The 27236-nt window shown below is 41.7% G+C and overlaps 1 protein-coding gene across 3 annotated transcripts; it reads left to right on the forward strand.

The window, feature by feature from the left end:
• The first annotated feature begins 1503 nt into the window (after positions 1-1503).
• Positions 1504-25794, forward strand: LOC115164518 (type I inositol 1,4,5-trisphosphate 5-phosphatase). 3 transcript variants are annotated; one of them, XM_029717076.1, is made up of 16 exons: positions 1504-1990; positions 8854-8895; positions 9242-9342; positions 9657-9744; positions 16172-16235; positions 16864-16967; positions 17225-17277; positions 19763-19882; positions 20097-20181; positions 20309-20404; positions 20502-20576; positions 21631-21704; positions 21797-21908; positions 22026-22094; positions 22230-22287; positions 23054-25794. In XM_029717076.1, exons 1-15 carry the CDS (start codon positions 1931-1933, stop codon positions 22269-22271), a joined length of 1185 nt encoding a protein of 394 aa, XP_029572936.1. In that variant the 5' UTR covers positions 1504-1930; the 3' UTR covers positions 22272-22287; positions 23054-25794. The 3 variants fall into 3 exon arrangements, with proteins under 3 accessions (XP_029572936.1, XP_029572937.1, XP_029572935.1); XM_029717077.1 differs by having other exon boundaries at positions 23058-25794; XM_029717075.1 differs by having other exon boundaries at positions 22230-25794.
• Positions 25795-27236: the final 1442 nt, after the last annotated feature.

Genomic DNA, 27236 nt, shown 5'->3' on the forward strand with positions numbered 1-27236 from the left:
GGAAAATGGTTCACGTTTCAACATGACAAGGACCCAAAGCACACCGCCAAAGCAACCGTACAGTGGCTGAAGGACAAGAAGGTGAATGTCCTTGAGTGGCCTAGTTCGAGCCCCGACCTAAATCGCATCGAGAATCTGTGGAATGACTTGAAGAGTGCAGTCTGTGAGCTGTCACCATGCAATTTGACTGAGCTTCAACAATTCTGCAAGGAAGAATGGGTCAATATTGCATGTCTGTAATTCAAGCAAAAGGTGGTTCCAACAAGTATTAACTCAGGGGGGTGTTCACTTATCCAAATAGGGTATTTTACTGTTTTAATATTAAGTTTTTAAAAAAGTAAAAAAATTTGCTTGGATATTGTGGGTTACTGTGTGTAAATAAAGCTGAGAAAAGTCTGATTTTATGTGTTTTCATTTCTGGCTGTAGTGAGACAGAGGTTTGCTGTTTCGCTCGCTCGGATGCTTTCTCTGGTGAGATAGTTTCAGCCACTTGCGAATTGAGGTGGCTGTTGGGATGCTGGAATTATTTTGGATGAATGTGTGAAGATAACCTACTGTTTGAAGTCATTTGTTTGACACAAGTGAAAACATCATGACTGTGTCATTAAAAGGTATTACATTTTTACAGTTAAATTGCGTCTTTACTATAAAATAAGGTCTGACCTGATTGTTCAACAGCTCACCATAATAAGTGGTCTGTAGTTTGTCCTGTTATCAAGTAACAGAGTAGGCTGTGAGGTCAGTGAAAAGCTGAATGTGGAGTCAGAATTATGATCTTCACAATATCAGTGTATCACTAAAAGTGTGGCTGCTCTAGTGCAGCACTGTCAATGTAGTGTCTGCTCAAAGATCATAGCATAAGTGTAAAACAAACATATTTCTGTCTTGTCATGCATGGTGACAGACAGTGCTGGGCACACATCCAAATGGTGCAGGTTACGAATAAAGGATGGTGAGATGGGGTCAATCCAATTAAATCACACAGCTCTGCTCTTTTGTTTCCATCATTGAAATGAGTCAGTTATGTTTTACAACAGCAGTGTCAGAGCTTGATGGAGTAGTTAATCAGAACAGTGCCTGGTCTTTTATCTTGTGCTCTTTGAACATTTTGCGTAGCGCAAACTGTTGCCAGCCCACTGACAATAACAGATTGAACATGATACACAATCTCTATAAATGAATAGGCTACGTGTTTAAAAAAAATGTTTTATGTAGTTTGTTTTATTATTTGTGAAGTAGCCTAATATCTGGTATTTCACAGGCTAACAGCTTTCAGGCCCAACCATTCATAATCATTCCCCCCAGTCTCAGACTAGTCACAGACGTGGGCTATAATTAGAAGGTATACCCTATAGTTGGCTACACTAGCCATAGCTTGTATATAAATTCTACTAGCCTATATTTTTCGGTGTTTTGAGGTCTGGATTAGGCGTCTGTGGTTTTTCATAGTAAAAGGTAGGCTTATTTGTAAAATATAAATACCGGTATAAAAGAAACTGAGCGCCGTGGGCGGAGCTCCGGAGTTCATGACACAACAAGATCTGGTCGCGCTGTTCTGGCGCAAGCAGCACATGCACCGTTCCAGGTTTAAATCGGTTAAGAACCTAGTCCAATTACCATGGAGAGATATACAAATCCTTTCCTGCCTGCTCTGCCATTTCTTAGCAGACATGGGAAATAACTCCTTCCCAAGGATATAGAATCAAGACGGCGAACGACACCAGCCATCAACAAAAAGCGGGCAAGAGAAGAGCAGAAATACATGATCAGGATTAATTAATTATACGACCGACTTCTTAAGGGCAGGTTATAGCGACCTATACAATACACCACCATAATCAGTAAACTGTTTGTAGTTAACACACAACATTTGACCATCGCGTGTACAAGAGTTCTTCCTGCAGACTATTTCTGGAATTCGATCGTAATCATGGAAACGTACACTGACGTTCTACTTGTCACCGCAAATGTTGGGTCATTATTCGACAATGTAAGTATTAACACCATTTCACCTAACGATATTCTGTTTTAAGTCACTTTGAATGGTGAATCAAAATGTCCAAGTGGAACAGCGAGATTCCTATGTGAGCAGTTACTACACCTGCCAGAGAGCACCAGAACCGTTACAAGACCAAATTCTACTACCTGTAACATTGTAGTTAACTACATTCGAATAGAGAGTAGTTCAACTCCCACAGGCTGGCATCGGGCACGCAATCCAATATTTAATTAAATTATTATAGGCCCTATAAAATAATATTTTTTTTAACATTAAATACTTCTTTAGACTATTCAATTTAATCATGACAACCATGATTTCTGTAGCCTAAATGATTTCTTCTCAAACTTTGTTATTGTGGCTTCTGACGACACATTGTTTTCACTTCGATGGGCCTATACAACTGAAAGTCCTCTGTCTATAGTTATACTCACCCCGTATGTATCGTGAGCTGTTGCGGCATGATTCTTGAGGCGCGTGCGTGTTCTCACATCATATTGACAGATTCGTGGAGAGAATCTACCTATCAAGGAACAACGGGTCCCAGTTCAAATCAAACAGGAAATTGATGGCGTGCAACAACGACACGTTTAAAGTTATTGCCGCGAAAGTGCAGTGCGCAACTTTTTATCATTCACTGAGCTCCCGCTCAGCTACTGCAGAAACAAGTGATTTGATATCATTTGTAGCCTAGGCTACATTGTTGGCAATTAGATGTGTGTGCCTATATTGTTTCAATACTGTGGGCCTAACACCTGTTAGGTTACTACGAGTTAACAACATATCAATACAATGCTGGTACCACAGTAGGCCTTACTGCATAAGTATTTTACACATGATCACTGAAATAGGCAATGATCATGGTCAGCATGGAATTGTCCATATTTGGGTGTAATTTTAAATGGGCTAATTTTGCTGCACAATAACAACTCACATTATGCACAGTAGCCTAAAGAAGGGTTTCCCAAACTCGGTCCTGGGGCTGACCCTCTTGTTTACATGGTCGGACAGCATTCCTGTGTAGATTAAATTACAGCAGAGCCAACACAAGATATGGCTTGGAAAATGTACCTCAATCCATGGATCAGAAATGCGTTGTACTCAGAATTGTCCAATTATTCCAATTGAAGATTAAACAACTGGTAGTTTTCCCAAAAACTGGCCTTTTGGTCCTCATGCTAGGTAGCAGAAGCCACAGCAGGCATTTTGGAACGCGTTTGTCATCCCTGGATCGAGATAGGTTTTCGAGGAAGTCCCTGTCAATGGCTGTGAGGCTGAAAAGTTTGCACAAAATACACGTCAGCTTGTTTTCTTTTAACTAATTGTCATTTTCCATGAAATCTGGTTAAAATATTTGTAGAGGCAAGTATTGTGAGTTGAGATCATGGAGACAGTTGCCTTGATGATATAGTAATTTGTATATGTGGTAGTAACAGGATGAAATCAATAATATATGAGTAGACATACTTTAAGTGGTTGTGATGTGATGAAAAATGCAAACACCAGTGCATTAGTTTTGTGCTGTGGTGTCTGGGAAATCGGGGCTTGGCTGTCATTGTGACTGAGGGGGAGGGGGGTTACACTAATGGAAATGTGGCTCAGGACCATGTTTCCGGTTGCCCTATCTGGCCTAGTTGAAAACATGTCAGATCCCATTGTGGGTTCAAGAGATCTGTAAACAGATGATTATCTTCCCAGGGGTTTCTTCATGCTTTTCTTCTTATATGGTCGCCTAATACTTTTAAACAAACCCTTCCAAACTTGGAGAAAAGTTTATGCCTCACATTTTAGGGCCTTTAGTCGCACTAGAGACTAGTAATCTTGTAGACATATTTACACAAGAAAGATGGAAATCCAGGTTTTCTATTATAGGGATATACTTCTAGATCAAATCAAATTTTATTGGTCAGATGTTATTGTGCTTGTAGCGAAATGCTTGTGCTTCTAGTTCTGACAGTGCAGCAATATCTAACAAGTAATATCTAACAACTTCAAAACATATACCCAAAACACACAGATCTAAGTAAGGAATTGAATTAAGAATATATAAATATATAGACCAGCAATGTCAGAGCGACATAGACTAATATACTGTAGAATAGTATAGAATACAGTATATACAGTTTGTCTGAAGTTTACATACACTTAGGTTGGAGTCATTAAAAGTCATTTTTCAACCACTCCACAAATTTCTTGTTACCAAACTAGAGTTTTGGCAAGTCGGTTAGGACATCTACTTTGTGCATGACACAAGTCATTTTTCCAACAATTGTTTACAGACAGATTATTTCACTTATAATTCACTGTATCACAATTCCAGTGGGTCAGAAGTTTACATACACTAAGTTGACTGTGCCTTTTAAACAGCTTGGAAAATTCCAGAAAATGATGTCATGGCTTTAGAAGCTTCTGATAGGCTAATTTACATAATTTGAGTCAATTGGAGGTGTACCTGTGGATGTATTTCAAGGCCTACCTTCAAACTCAGTACCTCTTTGCTTAACAAAATGGGAAAATCAAAAGAAATCAGCCAAGCCCTCAGAAAAAAATTGGTTCATCCTTGGGAGCAATTTCCAAATTCCTGAAGGTACCATGTTCATCTGTACAAACAATAGTACAAAATGATAAACACCATGGGACCACGCAGCCGCCATACCGCTCAGGAAGGAGACGCGTTGTTTCCTCGAGATGAACTTGTTTTGGTGTGAAAAGTGCAAATCAATTCCAGAACAACAGCAAAGGACCTTGTGAAGATGCTGGAGGAAACATGTATAAACATATCTATATCCACAATAAAACGAGTCCAATATCGACATAACCTGAAAGGCCGCTCAGCAAGGAAGAAGCCACTGCTGCAAAACTGCCATAAAAAAGCCAGACTACGGTTTGCAACTGCACATGGGAACAAAGATCATACTTTTTGGAGAAATGTCCTCTGGTCTGCTGAAACAAAAATAGAACTGTTTGGCCATAATGACCATCATTATGTTTGGAGGAATAAGGGGGAGGCTTGCAAGCCGAAGAGCACCATCCCAACCGTGAAGCACGAGGGTGGCAGCATCATGTTGTGGGGGTGCTTTGCTACAGGAGGGACTGGTGCACTTCACAAAATAGATGGCATCATGAGGCAGGAAAATTATGTAGATAATTGAAGCAACATTTCAAGACATCAGTCAGGAAGTTAAAGCTTGGTCGCAAATGGGTCTTCCAAATGGACAATGACCCCAAGCATACTTCTAAAGTTGTGGCAAAATGGCTTAAGGAGGCCTACAAACCTGACTCAGTTACACCAGCTCTGTTAGGAGGAATGGGCCAAAAATCACCCAACTTATTGTGGGAAGCTTGTGGAAGGCTACCCAAAATGTTTGACCCAATTTAAACAATTTAAAGGCAATGCTTCCAAATGCTAATTGAGTGTATGTGAACTTCTGACCCACTGGTCCACTGCTGTCCCATCGATGTGGATGGGGGGTGCTCCCTCTGCTGTTACCTGAAGTCCACGATCATCTCCTTTGTTTTGTTGACGTTGAGTGAGCGGTTATTTTCCTGGCACCACAATCCCAGAGCCCTCACCTCCTCCCTGTAGGCTGTCTCGTCGTTGTTGGTAATCAAGCCTACTACTGTTGTGTCATCTGCAAACTTGATTATTGAGTTGGAGGTGTTCTTGGCCACGCAGTCATGGGTGAACAGGGAGTACAGGAGAGGGCTGAGTACGCACCCTTGTGGGGCCCCAGTGTTGAGGATCAGCGAAATGGAGGTGTTGTTTCCTACCTTCACCACCTGGGGGATGGCCCGTCAGGATGTCCAGAACCCAATTGCACAGGGCGGGGTTCAGACCCAGGGCCTCAAGCTTAATGATGAGCTTGGAGGGTACTATGGTGTTGAATGCTGAGGTCACAAAAAGGTCACCAGGCCATTCAATTAAAGGAACTTTACTTGTCAAGGAGAGAACCGTGCAAATCACCTCTAGGTTTAGAATTGTTAGGCCTACTTTTTTTTAGAGGGTATGATGGAACAGAGAGTGATGGTGGTACAGGACATGTACAGTGCATTCGGAAAGTACTCAGACCCCTTGACTTTTTCCACATTTTGTTACATTACAGCCTTATTCTAAAATTGATTAAATTCATGTTTTACTCATCAATCTGCACACAATACCCCATAATGACAAAGTGAAAATCGTTTTTTGAAGTTTTAGCAAATGTATTAAAAATAAAAAAAACAGATACCTTATTTACATAACTATTCAGACCCTTTGCTTTGAGACTCGAAATTGAGCTCAGGTGCATCCTGTTTCCATTGTTCATCCTTGAGATGTTTCTACAACTTGATTGGAGTCCACCTGTGGTAAATTGAATTGATTGGACATGATTTGGAAAGGCACACACCTTTCTATATAAGGTCCCACAATTGACAGTGCATGTCTAAGTAAAAAGCCATGAGGTCGAATGAATTGTGAGCAGAGCTTCGAGACAGGTTTGTGTGGAGGCACAGATTTGGGGAAGGGTACCAAAACACTAAGCAATCAGGGGAGCCAAACTGAGCAATCAGGGGAGAAGGGCCTGGGTCAGGGAAGTGATTCTCTGGTCTGATGAAACCAAGATTGAACTCTTTGGCCTGAATGCCAAGTCACGTCTGGAGGAACCCTGGGACCATCCCTATGGTGAAGCATGGTGGTGGCAGCATCATGCTGTGGGGATGTTTTTCAGTGGCAGGGACTGGGAGACTAGTCGGTCGAGGGAAAGATGAATGGAGCAAAGTACAGAGATCGTTGATAATAACCTAATCCAGAGTGCTCAGCACCTCAGACTGGGGTGAAGGTTCACCTTCCTACAGGACAACGACCCTAAGCACACAGCCAAGACAACGCTGGAGTGGCTTCGGGACAAGTCTCTGGTGCTTCAACAAAGTACTGAGAAAAGGGTCTGAATACTTATGTAAATGTGATATTTAAGTTTTTTATTTTGAAGAAAAAAAGTGTTTTGCTTTGTCAGTGTGGGGTATTGTGTGTAATTTGATGAGGGAATAAGGCTGTAACATAACAAAATGTGGAAAAAGTCAAGGGGTCTGAATACTTTGTAGGGGGCACCGATTGGTGTCACCTCTTTAGTCCGTATGTGTTATACCTGTACTGGTTGCCATGTCGTTAGTGGGAAGGTGTTTCACCTGTGCTGGACCAGGTGCTATTTACTAGTGGCTGGCCGGTGCTCCAGTTGTCTTGAGAGATGTGGAGGGTCAACACCTTTAGTTTGCGCTCCCTATTTGAGTTCTAGAAAAACATACATTTTGCAGATTTGTTTTGTTCCACATTTTTGGTTTGTTTCCTGTCTTTAAGTTTGGTATGGGTTCATCTTTTTGTCTGCCTCTTCTTGGGTAAATTTAGTGGGCGTTCATGGTGGGTGTCTTTTAGGTTCCAGTTGTTGTTGCTAGTCAAATTTCAGTGGACACCCCTATGAGTGTCTTTCAGAACCCCGTCTAAAACCCCTGCTCTTTTGTTTTGGTTGTTGTTCAGTGACTTTTTGTTAGTTCCCACTTTATGTTTGAGCGACATTTTTGGTTTTCTTGATGGGGAACGTAACAATAGCAATGTAAATAATATAATTACCATTAATAGTCATCAATGTTAGATCGACATATTTATCTTGGTGTTCTCTACCTTTTTAAAGAGCATTGTGTAAATTCATTTGGGTTGCCATGGTGTTTGGATCAGCATAAGGAAACAGCAGGTTGCCAAGTTTCACTTTCTTTGGCAAACACTTTCTCTTACTTGGAAAGGACTTCAGATGGACTTACAAGGGTGCCTTAGGTTGGAGTACCCAAAGCAACTTTCACGCAACTTTGTCTGCTTGCGCCCTGAGAAACTGAAGGGAATGGACATAAGGCACTGTAATGAAATGTTTCAGACACCAAGCCCTTCAGTAAAAACCTTTGCAAATAAAATGGCATCTCAGCATCTGTTTTAGGCCTAATCATGCTTTTTTTATGGATAAGATTCGTTGGGAAAAGACAGTACAGGACACATGCAGTTGGGTTTCTTCAGTCAGACACCTGTATTATGGATGAGCTGCTCTCCTGTCAGGCCATGGTGCCTAGGCAGCCGGGCATGGTGGGCAGCAGCAGTCATTTGGCCATGCAAATGCACTATGCAAAGCCACTGCTGTGCTGCTACAGCTCTGGCAGATTGGCCTGCATCCGGCTGGCCCTGGAGAATACAGCACAGTCTGTATTCTGGCCTGGCCCTGGGGGAAACACAAACACACACTGTACTCTGGATACTTAGTAGCTCACAGAGGTTCCCTGGAAATATTTTGTTGAAGAACAGACATTAAACAAAATGGAAGGATGCATGTTAATTCAATCTCACATTGTTAGTGTATACATCAACAGGCAGGCTTGCTAATAATGTTACAGATTAGAGTCTGATTCTTTATGCCACTTATGTAATAAACATATTACAACCATTCCAGAGGGACATTTTGTTTTTTAATTGCATAGGTTAAGTGTTAAACACACCAACAGGTACAATTATATGTTAATCTGCATAAATCTTACTGTATGTCCCAACAAAACATTTGACAAGACTGCCGTGTTGTGCTTATCCGCCTGCCTACCTCATGCATGTTTTATATCTTCCACTGTCAAGTGCTAATATATAATTAAACATGGCCTTTTGTCAGTGTATAGGAAAGGTGCCTGGCAGGGTTGACTGGTAAACCTGGGTTGACGAGTTGCACCGTAGGATCTCATTTAAACCATTCTGTTTATCCCCTTTGTTTTCAATATCTCAACTGTTCCGTTATTCTTTTTGGTAGAAACCATGTGTGAATTGAAATGTTTTTTTTTTCAACCCACAGGTGGGTGAGATTGAGAGTGACTGGCTTCGAGAATTATTTGGGGTGAGTTTGGGATCCCTCTCAGGTGTCCACTCTGGATTCTCACATTTTTACTGTTGACATGCAAACACCTTAAGCCATCCTCTCATGTTGAGGCTGAACCATGAACCCTCCTGGATGGTAGACTTATAAATCAAATAGATACTGTCTCCATTCCCAAAGAGGTGAAGAAGACACTTTCCACTATTTAGCCAACACATTACACATAGTCAAATTCCAAAGTTATATGTCATCTTAAGAAATAACATGTACTTACCAGAATTCAGTAGGATGCCCCACATTTGACCACCATTATGGCACATGATTGTGGTAGTTTAACGGCTTGCCTGATGTCTATATCTTGTCACAGACTGTCCAGAGTCACAAACCACGCTTCATCGCCCTGCACTTCCAGGAGATTGGAGGCAAGGACTACATGGTCAATATGGGCCATGCAGAGAACTTCTTCTGGTAAGACATCACTGTGCTACACTCTCTATGGGACACTTTCAAAAGTATCCACAAATGCTGCCCAGACTCCTTACAGTTTTATGACCAACAGATACAGTTTAACTTCATGATTCGTCGGGCAGGTAATGTGGTAGAAGGGTTTTGAACTGTGGTCATGAAATCTGTGTCAAAGACTGTATAATGTTATTATAACCTCAGGACAACTTTCATTATCTCAATAAGAGAGTTCCCAAATACAAGTGTACAGTGTTAGAGACAGTTACTTCAGTGTATCAGATTCTGAGTTGTTCAGTTTATCCTCTTCTGGTCTTTAGGAACATTGAGTCCAGTGAGGAGATGAGGGACTTTGACAGGGTCTGCATCTATGTGGACAACCACTTTAAGAATGTGGACAGCTTCACGGTGAGTACTACAGGACTGCACTGATCAACTGACAGAAGTTGAATTGAAAGACTCTATAACCACCGTGTCTGGTTACACTAGCTCAGTTAATAACATCTATATAGTGGAGCTTGATGTACAGGAGGCTTAGGTAAAGCAATAACATGTTGCGAAAGCCCTTACAAGGGTTACCATTGGTGTCTTTGCCTTTAGAATACCTAGTATCTCCTACAGCAGGGATTCCCAGACTTTTTTTGCATAGGCGACCCCTTTTGTGATAGCAAATTCATCAGGGACCCCCTCATAATATCAGAACACAACTCCTACTTTCGAGTGCGATTAAAAATATAATTTCTTGCAGTTTTACTACGACTTCCACAGTGCATGGTTGGACTAATCAAGTCTCGGGCCTTAGGAAATATTAAAGCTCCCGCACTTGGCATCAGAGAGAACATTTATTAGTGTATTAATATTTTGAGATCTGGCCGTGGACCCTGCAGTACCTCCAAAGACCCCACATTCTTTAGACGGCAATATATCTCTGTGACCACAAGGTGGGGCCCTGCTCCACACTAGAGCTCCAATGAGGGCCAGGGCTTCCCATCAATGCTATATTGGCTATTTTTAGACTGAGAAACAGGGATTCTGTGGTAGATATAGCATAATAGAACATTACAAGTACATGGTACTGTACATACACATGATACATTTACATTTTCTGCTTTCCAATGCAAAATTCTATGTTCAGGATGACATCCATTCTGTACAGGTTATGGTCTAATGCTTTTTGGTTTTATTTAAATAATATGACATTTAAGTGTACCCAATACAATGTGTTTAACATGACCATAGGGTGAGGCTTTAAATTATTGTTTCATCACAAAGACAGGGTAGCAAACAATTTGGCCTGAAAAAGTGCATGTATCCATGTTGTGACATGCTTTTCTCAATAGTACAGTTCAATAAGAGGAACAAACTCCTACAACATGAATGAAGTGCATGGTGGACCCTAACCCACTGGACAGTTCAGATTTATCATTGACTTAGGAGATCATAGTATATTTGACAGTTGGAACTAGGGTGATATTAGTTTGACCTCAGTGTGAATGTCACAGGGCAAGGCTTTAGGTAACGTGCTGAGTTTGTTTCACCTGTGAAAGGACACTGTTGATCCTCCCATATAGTTAATTACAACATGACAATGTGTGGGGGGTGTCTAAAAGAGAGTATAATGTACAGTACACTCTGAAAGTTATAATGTGTGAGTACCGACAGAGGTGCTGTGTTTAAAGGCTGGTTTATACACTTGCTCTTGACTCTCTGCTAGTCTTATATCCTCATCTATTCTTTGGCCGCCCATCTCTCTCTTTATGTGACTACAATATATACGGCTGTGTGTTTGTGCAGCACTAAACTGTCATTATAGAGTTGTCAGGAGGCTGTCTGGATCCTAGACAGTGTCTCAATCTCCACACCTGTCCAGACCAGCTCCATCTTCAGCTTCCTCTCTCATGTCCTCTGTACCTGGAATAAAGACTGTTTCCAGTGTTGCTTGTTCTGACCCTCCTTAGTTCTAAATGAGCCATGTCATGTCAGAGCCTGGTTCATAAATGGGCTGGTCAACACAACACACAGGCCTAGTTGTTGCTTAAATCCAATCTTGGGAGGGTCCATCCCCAACATGTGCAGAGTGGCACAGGATTAAACCCACCCAAGCTAGACCCCAACACTGGAGCCATGACAGTGGGGTCAATGGATCTGTCTACACTCGGTGTGTGAAGTGGAGGGGAAAGTCAATGTCCAGGTGTGGGGAGACAGGCCAAAGTCAATAAATGTAACTCTAGATTAAAACTATTGATCCCTGCCCATTTGTAAACAATAAATAAGGGCTGAGGGGAGTGGCGGACATCTGGGACTATGTTTCCCCTGTGCTTGGGTGTCTGTGCCCCCCCCCCCCCCCACCTGCCCTAAGAGGGCTGCAGCCCCCAATGCCACATTCTCATTTCGCCTGTGCCACCAGCATTGATTTTCAATTTGTTTCCCCTCGGCTGTGGATCAGCAGCTCCCTGGCCAGAAGAGGCTAGGGGGGGGGGGGGTCTCTGTGTTCAGAGGGGCTGTGAGGAGGGGGGCAGGCATGCATGCATTCCCTGTATAAATGGTGTTTTGATAAAAAATCACTTGTAAGTCAATCGTTTTTTATTAAACTGTGCACAAACCTGATTGATGAAGATGGGTCCTTGGCAGCGTATATGGAGGAGAACCTTTGTGTGTTTTAAAAAACAAAAGGCACAGCAGACTTCTACAGTCATAAAATTGTTTTACAGTTTTAAGAATATCCCCCCAAAATGTAATTGCTATTGATAACGTCACTATATAGACATTAGACAATGTTTATTAGTCGCTAAACACTCAAACCTGCCTACCATGTTTTCTTTCAAACTGAGCTAATGCATTCGATTTTATTTAATAACTGCTATAACTCAGGTTAGGGATTCAGCTGAAGTCAGCCGATGTTAGATTTAACTTGCAAAACCGTCACTTTAGTCCGAACCTCCTCTTCCTCCTCTAACCCCCGTCCCCTCCTTCCCCAACTTGGACAGGTCCGTCCCTAATCGCTGGTCACCCTGGCTGGTCGTAATAGGGACAGCTCCGTCCCATTAAATGAGGATCGCTCTGGCAGTGAAGATGAATGGTCTCTTCAGGGAGCGATCTCTCATGCCGGGGGGGAATAGACCGGCCAGTCACGCCTAGGGTTGCACGTTTTGGGGAATATTCAGAGGTGGAAACTTTCTGTGGGAATAAATGGGAAATAGATGCAAATTAATATTAATACCATTTAAATATAGATGTTTTTTGCATTGGATATATTTACCATATCATATGGAGACAGAAATATAAACCTTTTACCTTATCATAAGTAGACATAATTGCAAATGATTAAATCCTTCCAATATAAACAAAACAATTTAGTTACAAATTGGACTTTAATTAAATGAGTTGACTCTTCACATGGGATGATTTCACTGAACAACAAAAGAAAGGGAATATTGAATGATCCCCAATGATCCATCGCATCTCCCAAAAAATTTTTCAACATATATCTGTAAAATGATAGTCTAGAAACTAAAGCTTTGGTTGTCTTCCTCTCAGGCTTCCATGTCTTCTCCCTGGACCTCCTCAATGTCAACCTCTTGAACATCAGACTCTGAGGCCTCATCTTCACTGTCAGTTTCCAACCTTGTTGAGGATGGCTCATTGTCAGGCTCAAAAAGCTTCAAATTTGCCCGGATGGCCACCAATTTTTCAAGTCTTGCATTGGTCAGCCTGTTGCGTGCTTTGTTGTGTGTGTGTGTTCCCAAACAAGGACCAGTTGCGCTCTGAGGCAGCTAATGTTGGTTGGATTTGGAGGATGATGGAGGAATCAGGAGAAAGAGCCTCAGATCCACAAAGTCCCTTCCACCAGGTGGCTGATGAGATATGTTGGCACAACTGCCATATTGCATCTCCATCCCAAAGCCCTTGCTTGGAAGTGTACTTCACCAGACTGCCAAGAACCTTGCCCTCATCCAGGCCAAGGTGGTGAGACATGGTAGTGATGACACCATAGGCCTTGTTGATCTCTGCACCAGACAGAATGTTCTTGCTAGCATACTTGGGGTCCAACATGTACGTTGTGGCTTGTATGGGCTTCAGGCAGAAGTCTTCAGGCTTTTTGATGTCTCGGAACTGCAGTTCTTTGCTTGGAGTAACAGTGAAGTGGGCAGGGCAATACGGATTTTTTCTCTTACATCTGCAAGCAGAGTCTGAACATCAGACAGGATGGCATTGTCTCCCTCAATCCGTGCAATGGCTACTGCTATAGGTTTCAGGAGTTTCAGGGTGCTTACCACCCTCTCCCAAAATACATCATCCAGGAGGATCCTCTTGATGAGGCTGTCCATATCGGCAGACTGTGATATGGCCACTTCTTGGAGAGACTCCTTCCCCTCCAGGAGACTGCCAAACATGATGACAACACCACCCCAACAGGTGTTGCTGGGCAGCTTCAATGTGGTGCTCTTATTCTTCTCACTTTGCTTGGTGAGGTAGATTGCTGCTATAACTTGATGACCCTTTGCATACCTAACCATTTCCTTGGCTCTCTTGTAGAGTGTATCCATTGTTTTCAGTGCTATGATGTCCTTGAGGAGTAGATTCAGCTCATCTGCAATGTAGCGACCGGTGTGTCCCTTGTGTCTATGCTCTTGTAGAATACTGGTTGAGGGGTGCAGATGATTTAGTTAATTATTCCTTGCCCACGAACATTCGACCACCCATCAGAGATGATTGCAATACGTCTGCTTTCTCTATGGTTTGCCTGACCTTCACTTGAACTCTGTTGAACTCTGCATCCAGCAAATGAGTAGATAAAGCATGTCTGGTTGGAAGGGGTGTATGCTGGGCAAAGAACATTCAGAAATCTCTTCCAATACACATTTCCTGTGAGCATCAGAGGTGAACCAGTTGCATGCACAGCTCGAGCAAGACATTCATCAGCATTTCTCTGACTACGTTCCTCCATTGAGTCAAAAAAAACCTTCTGATTCCAGGAGGACCATGAGCCGTTGCTATCGAAAAGGTGTCTGATTCATCATTTTCACCTCGAATAGAAGTAGAGGGACTTTTGTCAGAGGTTGCTTGTTGTGAGCTCTGAGGGAACTTTATGCATTTGGCCAGATGATTCTGCATCTTTGTTGCATTCTTCACATTAGCTGCAGTGAAATGTCTCCACACATCAGATAGTGCTGTGGCATTTTCCTGTAAAGATTAGAAGAAAAAAAATGTTAAACTCAAAATACAATTCCATGTACAGATAAATAGCTCGATTAAACAACTCCTTTGTAATGTAAGTGTTTTAAAACGAAACATGTATGGCAACAGTTGAACTCAAATCCAAGCTAAAATCCACATGGTAGCAAAAACTAACTAGCAGAAATTGTTAACAAGTTAGAAATGATTTAAACACACTTTGCTGTAGGCTACTATTTACTAGTTGACAAAAAATCATGTATGTCATAAAAAGTATATTCACCCCACCCAATATTATAATCAAAACTTAAAAGAAAGCATGTAGTCATTGGCTCAGACAGTGTAGTAGTGTGCAAGATCAGGATAATCAGCTGTACATGTGATGGAAGAATGCACTGTGCATGCAGAGGGTTGCAATTCCATTGAATTGGGGATAGTTTAACCAAAATATGCCACAAGACCTAGAATTGCCTTATGTGTATCCCACAAGAAAGGTTTACTGTTATAAGCTAACATTTTTGTTGAATTTAAGCAAAATTCCCCAAATTCCAGGGCTTAACTTTCCATGGAAAATGTCCTGAAAACTTCCAGAAATTGACTGGAAAGTTTCCGACCCTTTGCAACCCTAATCACGCCGAGACCCTCTGGGTGCCGCCAAAACAAATTCCGTCCTGCAGCCGGCACGGCAGCCCTACTGTTTAATACATTTTCAATTGTTTTAATTTTCTGTCTTTATTGATCTCAGAAGGCATGATTAATCAGAGCAGGCAGTTAGTACATAAAAAATGGTCACATCAGGGATGATTGGGTGCTAAAGTGTGTGTGGTGTGTGCACGTTTGATTGTGTACTGTGTACATGTTATTGCAGTAAAGCTATGCGTTTCTGTGGACAAGAGTGAGTTGAGCATAATATAATTGCTTGAAAGAGGGAAGGATTGAGAGACTGGGTGGGTGTGTGAAAGGAGACTAGAACTACTGAAGATGATAATGATGTAAATATTATGGAATCAGATCATGTTGCATGATACTCCTTGATGAATCAGAAATGAAGTTGTTTCTTTAAGTCAGTAAGCAAAATGGCTTAAGGACAACAAAGTTAAGGTATTGGAGTGGCCATCACAAATCCCTGACCTCAATCCTATAGAAAATTTGTGGGCAGAACTGAAAAAGTGTGTGCGTACAAGTAGGCCTACAAACCTGACTCAGTTACACCAGCTCTGTCAGGAGGAATGGGCTAAAATTCAAGCTTGTGGAAGGCTACCCAAAACATTTGACCCAAGCTAAACAATTTAAAGGCAATGTTACCAAATACTATTTGAGAGCATGTAAACTTCTGACCCAATGGGAATGTGATGAAAGAAATAAAACCTGAAATAAATCATTCTCTCTACTATTATTCTGATATTTCACATTATTAAAATAAAGTGGTGATCCTAACTGACCTAAGACAGGGAATTTTTACTAGGATTAAATGTCAGGAATTGTGGAAAAACTGAGTTTAAATGTATTTGGCTAAGGTGTATGTAAACTTCCGACTTCAACTGTATTTCTGGAAGAATGCAATATTGGAACATGAGAGAGCTTGATAATGTCTCTATAGGAAACTGACGTTCTCAGCAATTGTTTAAAGGAGCTTGTATTGTATTCCTTGTCCTTACAGGCCCTGGGAAGCATGTACTTCATCCACAAGTCATTGAAAAACATCTACCAATATGATTTTAATGGTAAGAACATTACAATCATATCTATATCACGTCAGTATTGACTTTGAATAACAAAAGATTAATGACATTTTGTTATCGCTTTATGATTATCACTTCCATTCAGGCCCTGCACGTGGCGATAATTTCAGAACATCTGTATCAGTCCTGGTGTACAAACTTGGCCCTTTGCAATGTATCATTATTATAATATAATTAGAGTTTGGCACAAAACAGTTTAGGAGGTAAGAGCAATTTGCTGTGTCAGTCTGGAGATTCCTATCTGTGTATTTTGATAATAAGTCGGAACATCTTTTGATCACTGCAGTATGATGGCCACCTCTTTTGGCTAGACGTATCAGGGAATCTGAATTGAAAGTGGGACGTGTTATCATCTTGTTGCATAGTCCAGTCACGTTAGGCATGACAAATATCTTCAGAAAAGGCTTATGGAAGAGCCATAAACATCCCAGGCCTGCCATGTTCTGTGTTGCCAGTCAGATTGGTGCACAGCAACCAAACACTGCCTAATGGCCTTATTATAGATCCTCTGGTCACGTATGCTGCTGTGATCAGCTTAACATCACTTTATTGATTGGTGTTTGCATGTTTTCTCACTCTTTTACCCTTCCCACCTCTCTCCCCCTCACAGTTAAGGATTTTAAAGCAGTGTCTGGACAAAACAAGTATGTGGGCTCCCTGGACGGGGTAACCACAATGGAGAAAGAAAAATTCCCGAAGAATTTCTGGCCCGATGTGAGTGTGTGTGGGGGGGGGGGGGGGGGGGGGGGTGTAAAGTTCAGGGTGACCCAGGAGCTGTTGCAACAAATATGTGAGTCGGGGCTAAAGGGGGAGTCTATCTGACAGGGATATGAGACAAATTGTATGGAATAATCAATAATTACCAGCATGGTCCTCCAATTAGTTAGCTACATGGTGGTACAGTATTTGGTGAACATTTAACATACAAAACATTCATCTGTTTAACTTTTTGTTTGTGATGTGTTTTGCAGTTCAAATGGTCTAGGAAGGGCTTCATGAGGACCCGGTGGATCATTCACAACCAGTACGTACTCTAGTCTTGTGGTTCCCAAACGGTGGGTCGGGTTGACATTTTTCTGTGTGTAGAATTTATATATATTTTATTTTTTACATAGATGTTCAGAATGGAAAAACGCTTTCCGTGTAAACTTAAATGACTAAAACCAAATAGAAGGAAAAGATAAGATAAGAAAAGATAAAGGACCTGTATACAGTGCATTCGCAAAATATTCAGACCCCTTGACTTTTTCCACATTTTGTTACATTACAGCCTTATTCTAAAATGGATTAAATAAAATCATCCTCATCAGTCTACACACAATACCCAATAATGACAAGGAGAAAACAGGTTTTCAGAAATTTTAGCAAATTTATTACAAATAAAAACCAGAAATAACAAATGTACATAAGTATTCAGACCCTTTCCTATGAGACTTGAAATTGAGCTCAGGTGCATCCTGTTTACATTGATCATCCTTGAGATGTTTCTACAACTTGATTGGAGTCCACCTGTGGTAAATTGAATTGAATGGACATGATTTGTAAAGGCACACTCCTGTCTATATAAGGTCCCACATTTTACAATGCATGGCAGAGGAAAAACCATGCCAAGAGGTCGACGGAATTGTCAATAGAGACAGGATTGTGTTGAGCCACAGATCTGGGGAAGGGTACCAAAAAATGTCTGCAGCATTGAAGGTCCCCAAGAACACAGTGGCCTCCATCATTCTTAAATGGAAGAAATTTAGAATCACCAAGACTCTTACTATAGTTAGCTTCCTGGCCAAACGGAGCAATCGGGGGAGAAGGGCCTTGGTCAGGGAATTCCTCTCTGGAGATGGGAGAACCTTCCAGAAGGACAATGATCTCTGCAGCACTCCACCAATTAGGCGTTTGTGGTAGAGTGGCCAGACGGAAGCCACTCCTCAGTAAATGGCATATGACAGCCCGCTTGGAGTTTGCCAAAGGGCACCTAAAGACTCTCAGACCATGACAAACAAGATTCTCTGGTCTGATGAAACCAATATTGAACTCTTTGGCCTGAATGCCAAGTGTCACGTCCGGAGGAAACCTGTGAAGCATGGTTCCTTTTTCAGCAGCAGGAACTGGGAGACTAGTCAGGATTGAGGGAAAGATGAACGGAGCAAAGTACAGAGAGATCCTTGATGAAAACCTGCTCCAGAGCGCTCAGGACCTCAGACTGGGGTGAAGGTTCACCTTCCAACAAGACAACGACCCTAAGCACACAGCCAAGACAACACAGGAGTGGCTTCGGGACAGGTCTCTGAATGTCCTCGAGTGGCCCAGCCAGAGCCCGGACTTGAACCCGATCGAACATCTCTGGAAATAGCTGTTCAGCGATGCTCCCCATCCAACCTGACAGAACTTGAGAGGATCTGCAGAGAAGAATTTGAGAAATTCCCCAAATACAGGTGTGCCAAGCTTGTAGCGTCATACCCAAGAAGACTCGAGGCTGCAATTGTTGCCAAATGTGCTTCAACGAAGTACTGAGTAAAGGGTCTGAATACTTATTTAAATGTGATATTTCAGTTTTTTTATGGGGTATTGTGTGTAAATGATGAGGGGAAACAACTATTTAATCAATTTTAGAATAAGGCTGTAACGTAACAAAATATGGAAAAAGTCAAGGGGTCTGAATACTTTCCGAATGCACTGTGTTTCAAAATAATAGCCTAGAATCTTTGAGAACTTACAATCAACAAAATAAAAGCTAGACAATCAGGCCCCCATTGATTTTGTTTTAATGCTTAAGCATAAGAACACAGCAGTAGCCATGGCAAAATGTGTAGAATTTCAGGAAAGTAGTTTTAAAACTGCACAATTTTCTCCTCAAACAAGATGATATTCTTTACTTATTTTTTGGTCTGTGTATGTTTTTTCACCGCTCAACCCTCATGGTGGGTCACGACTCAAAAGACACCTCAATTGATGGGTCACGTTCCCAAAAAGTTTGGGAACCCCTGCTCTAGTCTACTGACCTACTGCTCTACTCTTCTCGACTCTACGTACTCTACTGTCTACTGTCACAGCTCGTCAATAGACAGAGAGCCGGCTGTCATCCCGTTACTCAATGAATGCAGTAGTTAAAGCTGAAGCTCAGCAAAAGCCCTCTGTTTCCTCTGCACAATAGTTACTGCTTGCTCTCCTATGTCACTACCACCAGTTCTTAGGCAAAAGGAGTCCATGGGCAGAGTGCTACAAGGTCACCCTGTGAGTCAACATAGCCCGTCTGTTGGATGCACATTCATTGTTTTCAGGTGGCAGCAGCAGAAAAGGAGTGAATGCTCAGCACAGAAGACTAATGTGTTTGTTTGTGGACTAGCATTACCTCAAGTGGCCTCACTAATAATTAAACTCTTCCTAACTGACATCACTGAACAGCACACACACAGCGTCTAAATCGAATAGGAGGACAAATATCTTCCCAATGCTTCCTTTTTTCATAGATATGTCTGCCAATTCTCATTTTGTGTGTGTGCTCTCTGCAGGGGTCTGGACCTAGTCAACGTACACCTTTTCCATGATGCCTCCAACCTCATTGCCTGTAATGCCAGTCCCTCCATCTACTCAGCCAACCGCCAGAAGGCCCTCAGATATGTCATCAACAGGTTAGCCTGCCCATTCTCAGCCTTGAAGAACAACTCAAGTGCACCTACTTGAGAGATATACTCTAAGCCCACTTGGGAATCTAGATTAAAAAAAATAGTTGTCTGCAAGTTGGTTTGCAAGTGTATGTAGATCTGCGTTTACAATCATTTTAAAATAGAGGACTCAATTTATAGGCTAAAACATTTGACTCATACCGGTGTCATTTCCTTCTAGGATATCAGAGAGCAGCTACACTCCACTCCCCTTCTTCCTGTTTGGGGATTTCAACTTCCGCCTGGACACCCTTAGCCTGGTCCAGGTATTATATGACCCACTTCCTCAAGAATTTAATCAGAATCAGAAAATCAGGAAACCTTACTAATGGTCAGCTGACTGTTGACTTATTTTTAACCTAACTGTGTGTGGTGTGTTTGTGTGTGTTCTAGAACTTGTCCACTTCAGCAGAGGTGCAGACAGTGAAGAAGGACAGCAGTAACGAGGTGGAGAAAATAATCTGTGAGGAAAAGGACAATGACCACAAGGTGAGCCTCCCCATCCATCAACCTCTTCCATCCTACTGTCTCCTTGTTGTTATTCAGATTCAAATGTTTACTGTATCCCCTGTTCCTTCATCTCAAGATTCTTCTCCATATTGAGACCAAGATGTTTGCCTACCTGCACCAGGCAGTGTTCAGAGAGGACAACGGCAGAGCGGTGAGAACATTTTCTACTGTACACATCAACTAATTTACACCCCACCCATATTAATATCATGGTCTACCGCTCACTGCCATGACAACAATCATAACTAAGCTAAGGACCCAGGGACTGAACACCTCCATCTGCAATTGGATGCTGGACTTCCTGACGGGACGCCCCCAGGTAGTGAGGGTAGGCAACAACGCAGCCGCCATACTGACCCTCAACACAGGGGCCCCTCAGGGGTGCGTGCTTAGTCCCCTCCTGTGATCCCTGTTCACTCTCGACTGTGTGGCCGTGCACAACTCCAACACCATCATTAAGTTTACAGACAACACGACGGTGGTAGGCCTGACCACCAACGACGATGAGACAGCCTATAGGGAGGAGGTCAGAGACCTTGTCAAAGACTCCAGCCACCCAAGTTAGAGACTGTTCTCTCTGTTACCGCATGGCAAGTGGATGCACCTTCTGGAACCAACAGGACCCTGAATAGCTTCTACCCCCAAGCCATAAGACTGTTAAATAGTTAACCAAATAGCTACCCGGACTATCTGCATTGACCCTTTTTTGCACAAACTTTTTTTGACTCATCGCATAGCTGGTACTACTGTTTACTGTCTGCCACTTTATTCCTATTTGCTGTATATGCACATATCTACCTCAATTACCTCGTACCCCTGCACATCAACTCGCTACTTGTACTCTGTGTATATAGCCAAGTTATCATTACTCATTGTGTATCTATTATTATTTGTATTATTACGTGTTTTGTTTTTCTATTATTTCTCAATTTTCTTTCTCTCTGCATTGTTGGGAAGGGCCCGTAAGTAAGCATCTCACTGTTAGTCTACACCTGTTGTTTACGACGCATTTGACGAGTAACATTTGATTTGATTACTGCCTCTAAAACAACCACAGAAGATACTTCATTAAATTCATTAATTAAATGACATCCTACAACAGAGATAGTTATGAAATTGAATTTTCACATTATGCAGATGTTTATGGTTTGCAGATTAAAGGTTTTGGGTCCTCCAGTAATTGTTAATCCTTCTATATCGCTCAGATTTTGAAATATGACAAGGAGATTGCAGCCTTTCAAGATGTCATTGCAGAGGAAGAAATCCTGTTTCCACCCAGGTAAGCCTCATCCCTGACAGCCCTGTCACTATTACTGTCACTATTACTACTACCTGAAGATGCTATGCTTTCGGTCGGTCTGTCTCTGTCAGTTACCCCTACAGTGAAGACTACACTAAACCCACCCAGTACATGAACACTCGCTGCCCCTCCTGGTGCGACCGTATCCTCATGTCTCACACTGCCCAAGACATCATCCACAGGGTGAGTCAGCTGGCAACGCTCTGCCATCCACACTTACTGACTAGTTGATTCATTTATTCATTTACCATGGAGGCACTTTCTATAGGCCTATTGAAAAAATGGTGTGTTTCATTTCAGAGGGATGAGGGAGAGAGCAGTGTGGTTTACAACATACTGGGCCCTAATGTCTGCATGGGCGACCACAAAGTAACCTTTATTTATACATACATACATGCATACATGCATGCATACATACAAATGTAACATGTCTGGTCTTGAAAATGGCCCTTGATAAACAGGACTAAACTTATGTACCATTGTGTATTCCTTCTTTTTCTCCAGCCTGTTTTCTTGTCCTTTGCACTGAAGACAAATGGCCATTGACAAGGATCCCTCTGTGGTAAGAGTATATGTGCTAGTGAGTGTGTAGTGTATGTTCTGTAGGTTTATAGGATTATATCCAGGGGGTCTCTGAAATAGCGATCACAGGCCGTAATCGTGTCCAGCTCCCGGGCCTTATTCTCCAGAGAGCCATAGGCCAGGCTGGCCCAGTGGAGTGCTGTTGGGATATGAACTAAGATGAAGTGCCTCTGTGGACAAACTGCATCCTTTGTCCATAATGTAGCTGGGCCATCTGTGGCTATAGAATCCTCTCCACTGTCGCTGTGTGTGGCTACACTAAGCCCAATGTGGGCCCTCTTTTCATTCATTACCAGACAGATCGCCGTCCAGAGAGACATTCGTTGTGCAGGGCAGTGTATTGGCATTTTTACAGCTGTGATTTTGTTTTGCTGCCATTTCTATGACTTTTTCATATGATGGTTTTCTCCTTAAAGAGGATTTCTCTTCAGAAGGTTCTAACAGTGATAAAAGCCATGGTTCAGAAGGACTTACGGCTGTCAATTAGCTTTTCAATGAGGGGACAGCATACCAAAGCAAATAATATGTGATTCTCTGGTCTGCCTTGGCTATCCTGGTCCCATCTATGAATCCAGCAGGATTTCACCCAATTTGGACTTGTATCTGTTTTGTTTTTTAGGAACTCCTTTTAGCAATCATATATCATTAATTTACACATTGAAACAATTTCTAGATGATTTTTAGATGTTACTGTATGTTTTCCTTGTTGATGGTAAAGAGAGTTAACTTTTCTCCCATTATCTAAGCCAGTGTCTATCTAACATTGGTCATCCCCATCACACACTCCCACTCCGCTATCCGTGCCAGAGGATAAACAGAGCAGCTCCTACCCAGTCACGGCACCCAGCCTCTCCCTGAAGTGCATGCAGTCAGTCAGTTTCCACCCAACCAAGTCTCTCACATTCTATTCTCCTCTCACTCCAAGTTATTAATTGCCATGACTTGGGTGACATCATCACAGATTTGATCATCAGCATTATGGATTTTTTCGACAGACAATTTGCTCTATCCTGTGCTTGGCCATACGTCTTGCCATCCAGACCCCAAAACATACACCGAGACTGTATTTTCTGGGAGTCCTCTCTTCAATGATGGATCGTTGGAATAGGATTGCTGGATGGAATAGGACCAACGTAAAGACAATAAACTATGTGACTGTGGGACTGCTGATGTTTAGGCCATGGTCTTGTCAGGGAGGGACCAACTCTCTCACAATGGGAGGAAGAAGACATGTGAGGACACACACACACACACCCTCTGGCACTCTGCCAAGTAAATAGCGTGACTTCAGCTGGTCAAACGGTTTTCAAGTGTCAAGGGTTTATTATTAAGTATTGACCTTCATTCCTTCTGACATTCCTGAATGGAATATGGATGCATGCTTTTCATTTGCATTTCAGTAGTCTTTTATTTTACTTATTTATTTTCTAACTGTTTTAACTGTTTACTATCAATATAAGCATGCTAAAAGCAAACACTCACAAACACATTAAACAAAAGCTGCTACAGTATTTCAATGCACCGTCAGCATGTTTGTCAGAATAGAGCAGTAGCGTAATACACATTTCTCTGTGCATTCTTATATTGTGCAGTCTTTTGTTGAAAGCATACATTTTACCAGTACATACATACTATCCCAGCTCATCCTTGGAACAGTGAACTCCAACAAAATGCTCTATTTGCCCCCTAATGCCAAGCTGAGGTCATTTTTCCTAACCTACAATCTCAATGGTGTTGTTATAACTCAGCTTAAATCAATAAAATGATGTAAAAGACCAGTGGGGCCAGATTCAGGCTGGGAGCCCATAAGGTCAGTATGAAATGTGGAAATGCACCTTCCTTTCCCATCAGACCTCTGCCTTGGATTCCCTCAGACTCTAAAGTATAACATCTACATGCTGCTGAATACTGATGATCACAGCTCTGCCTGCCTGCTACCACACTCTGCTGGGTATACTCTCTGGTGGCTTGGACGTTGACATATTATGGGGTGGGCCTATGTAATGTACAAACATATGGTTCAACTGTAAGGTTAGTCTACTCTATCGGACGTCAGAGCAGACATAGGTGGCTAAATACTGTTCCACATTCAGACAATATCAGCACAAAAAGACACCAAGCTTGCCAGATCAGTCACTGATAGGAGTTGATTTTGCTGCTCTCTTATAAGGCCATCACGATTATGTAGTCCATTTTCATTTCTGATGTGTATTGCCGGTGGTAGAGTAGGTAGCTATGTTCTTGTTACCATGAAGTGCTTTATTCCACAAACTATGACTGGGTCCTTTAAAGTTGCTCCTAAGAGTTTCATAAATATGTTTTCATTTGTTTTTAGAGAATTGAAGAGTGTGCTAATAGAGATTTCTCTTGTTCAGGGGAGCTGACGCAATGTAATTCTGTTTTTAATAATGCGTCCATTGTTTTACAAGGCAGGATCTTCTGGACTGTTTCAGTTACTGTGATCAGTTTGACTGTTTACCAAACAATAACTTGTTTACTATCCCACTCTTTAATTTGAATGTGGATGTGTCTGGAATGGATGTTTGAAACCACAGTCGCACACCCACGCACACGTTCACACACGCAAAGGTTGAACAATTTGAAGCTTGACACCTACGTATTATTTGGTTGCAGTTATTTTATTGAGTATATCTCTTTTTCTATGTTTTATGTTTATTTGTGCTGTAGCAACCTCTTCAGATCTTTGTTCATTGTCCATGTTCTGTTTTGTATGAAATGGATGGATAGTTTGCATAATGTTGCTATATTAGGACTAATTCAAAGACTTTTAAAATATAATAATGGATTTCTTATTGATTAATAGTTGTATCAATGATATTCAGAATGCACTTAAATGATCAATGCCTATTAATGAAGTTTTTCAAATGTTGTACTCTTATTTTGAGGTAGAAAATGCATCATTTGTAATCAATCTTCCTCTGTAGTATGGACTTTGACTGCCACTCAATCTGCTGTGAAATAATTATAGACTATGACAACGATTCATTATTTCAAATGTATAGATAGATTATCCTTGTATTCTGGACCCTGTCAAATGTCCTTAAATTAGTTTACAATCAATAATGTATGGGTCTGCGTGGAAAGTGCAAGGCCCACTCAATAATATACTTATAGTAGTTGATTCATGGTATTGTTACATTTTAGTCATTTAGCAGACGCTCTTATCCAGAGCGACTTACAGTAGTGAATGCATACATTTCACACATTTTTTTCCTGTACTGGTCCCCCGTGGGAATTGAACCCACAACCCTGGCGTTGCAAACACCATGCTCTACCAACTGAGCCACACATATTGTAATGCCCTCCAGGGATTGCTCTTGGTTTAGAGTTCAACATGAGGCCAGTAGTATTGTTAGATGGAGTGGATTAATGTCGTTTGTCAAATTTTCTGGTCGAACACAAAAAAAACACTACATTCTTCTAATGCTTCCAATTTTGTAAATAAATGTTGACCACTGCAATTACATTACCGTATTATTGTCCCTTAATGAAATTCTATCCACTGGACTCACACTGGTTGAATCAACTTTGTTTCTACGTCATTTCAATGAAATTCTGTTAAACCAATGTGGAATTGACGTTGAATTGACTTCTGTGCCCAGTGGATACCTTGTAAAACCAATGTCAACGTTATTGCTGCTAGCTTGATTCTTCTCAGTTGGCATTCTACTTGCACCTCTCGCAGGGTCATGCAAGTGTTTTTCTTTGGGTAGGTAACTATGATCGCTATTTGTCGTTATCTTTCTGTCACGGCATTTCTGTAATGGCATGTCCTGCACGACACAAACATTGCCATGTGATTTCAGATGAAGTTCTTAAGGAATTGCTTCACTCCAATGTTTACAGCCAGAACTGGATGCACCTGAAATGTAACATACTATACCATAGACGACCCATCACACAAGTTCACCTTTAATGTAGAAAAAAAAGTGGTCTGCATATTTATAGGACTTTGTGTGAAATATATGGGATATTAAAGCGTCCTCTCAAGGTGGAATGGGCTGGCTATTTTGGACCGTCAAAACTGGCCAAGTTTTTCGATTGATACTCTCAGGCTCCAGAAAGAAAAAGCCAACTGAAATTGTGAGTTGCATTTAAGAAGACAAATGTTAATCCAATACTGTTGTCTCAGATGTATTTTCGGTGCAAGGCAAAAGCTTCAGCAGAAACAATACAGTCTGCAGTGAGCGACTGAAATGTATAATGCTCACCAAAAACATGGAAATGGCCTTTCCTTGCTTGGATGATAAAAAATGTCTATGAATATGCATGTCTCATTTCTGAACCGCTTCTGCAGTTATCACAGAACTGGGCTACTCTTAAATAGACTGCATGTAAGTAAAGTGTGAATCCAATTGGTGCAATAACTGCTGATGTGCTCGGCTGATTCCACTACACTCGGGTTTCCCTTTTGAACTGCTTTCGATTGATATAAAAGTCAAAGTGAAAAAGTAGATTTCTAAGTTGACCAGTTCTACACATGCTTCCTTGATGCACACATGCACTGGTGTCTCTTGCTGCCATTGCAGCTGTTACTTACTAGCTGTTACTCTTTCTGCTTGCTGTTTTCTGATATCCAATTACCACCCCAGCCTCCACCTGTCTGGGTTCTGTTTCTTCCTTCAGGGGATTTGGTATAGCATATCGTACTGACTGCCTGTAGTTATTTTATCACCTGTGTATGATGCTTTGCTCTGGCAGTGAGCTACCCTGAAGGAGCAGAGCCTAACGCCTAGACTATGCATTGCAATCTTATCTAATAAATGGTTAAGCGTGGTATTTCCTTTCTGAAATGAAGTTGCACCAGAACGGCCTAAGGTGTTCTGAGACTTTCCTAGATTCAGTGACAGTTAACCTCCCTGGACAAGGTGGGATGTTTGCGTCAAAATATTCCATTACCGTACTTCG

This window comes from Salmo trutta, chromosome 27 (genome assembly GCF_901001165.1).
Source record: "Salmo trutta chromosome 27, fSalTru1.1, whole genome shotgun sequence".
Lineage (NCBI taxonomy): Eukaryota > Metazoa > Chordata > Actinopteri > Salmoniformes > Salmonidae > Salmo > Salmo trutta.

Bases quoted from the DNA above. Each gene is read 5' to 3' on its own strand.
- LOC115164518 (XM_029717075.1), top strand. From the start codon at position 1,931: ATGGAAACGTACACTGACGTTCTACTTGTCACCGCAAATGTTGGGTCA. The intron at 9,745-16,171 runs GTGAGTACTACA...TTGTCCTTACAG, and splicing joins AGAATGTGGACAGCTTCACG to GCCCTGGGAAGCATGTACTT. The intron at 22,095-22,229 runs GTAACCTTTATT...CTTTTTCTCCAG, and splicing joins TCTGCATGGGCGACCACAAA to CCTGTTTTCTTGTCCTTTGC.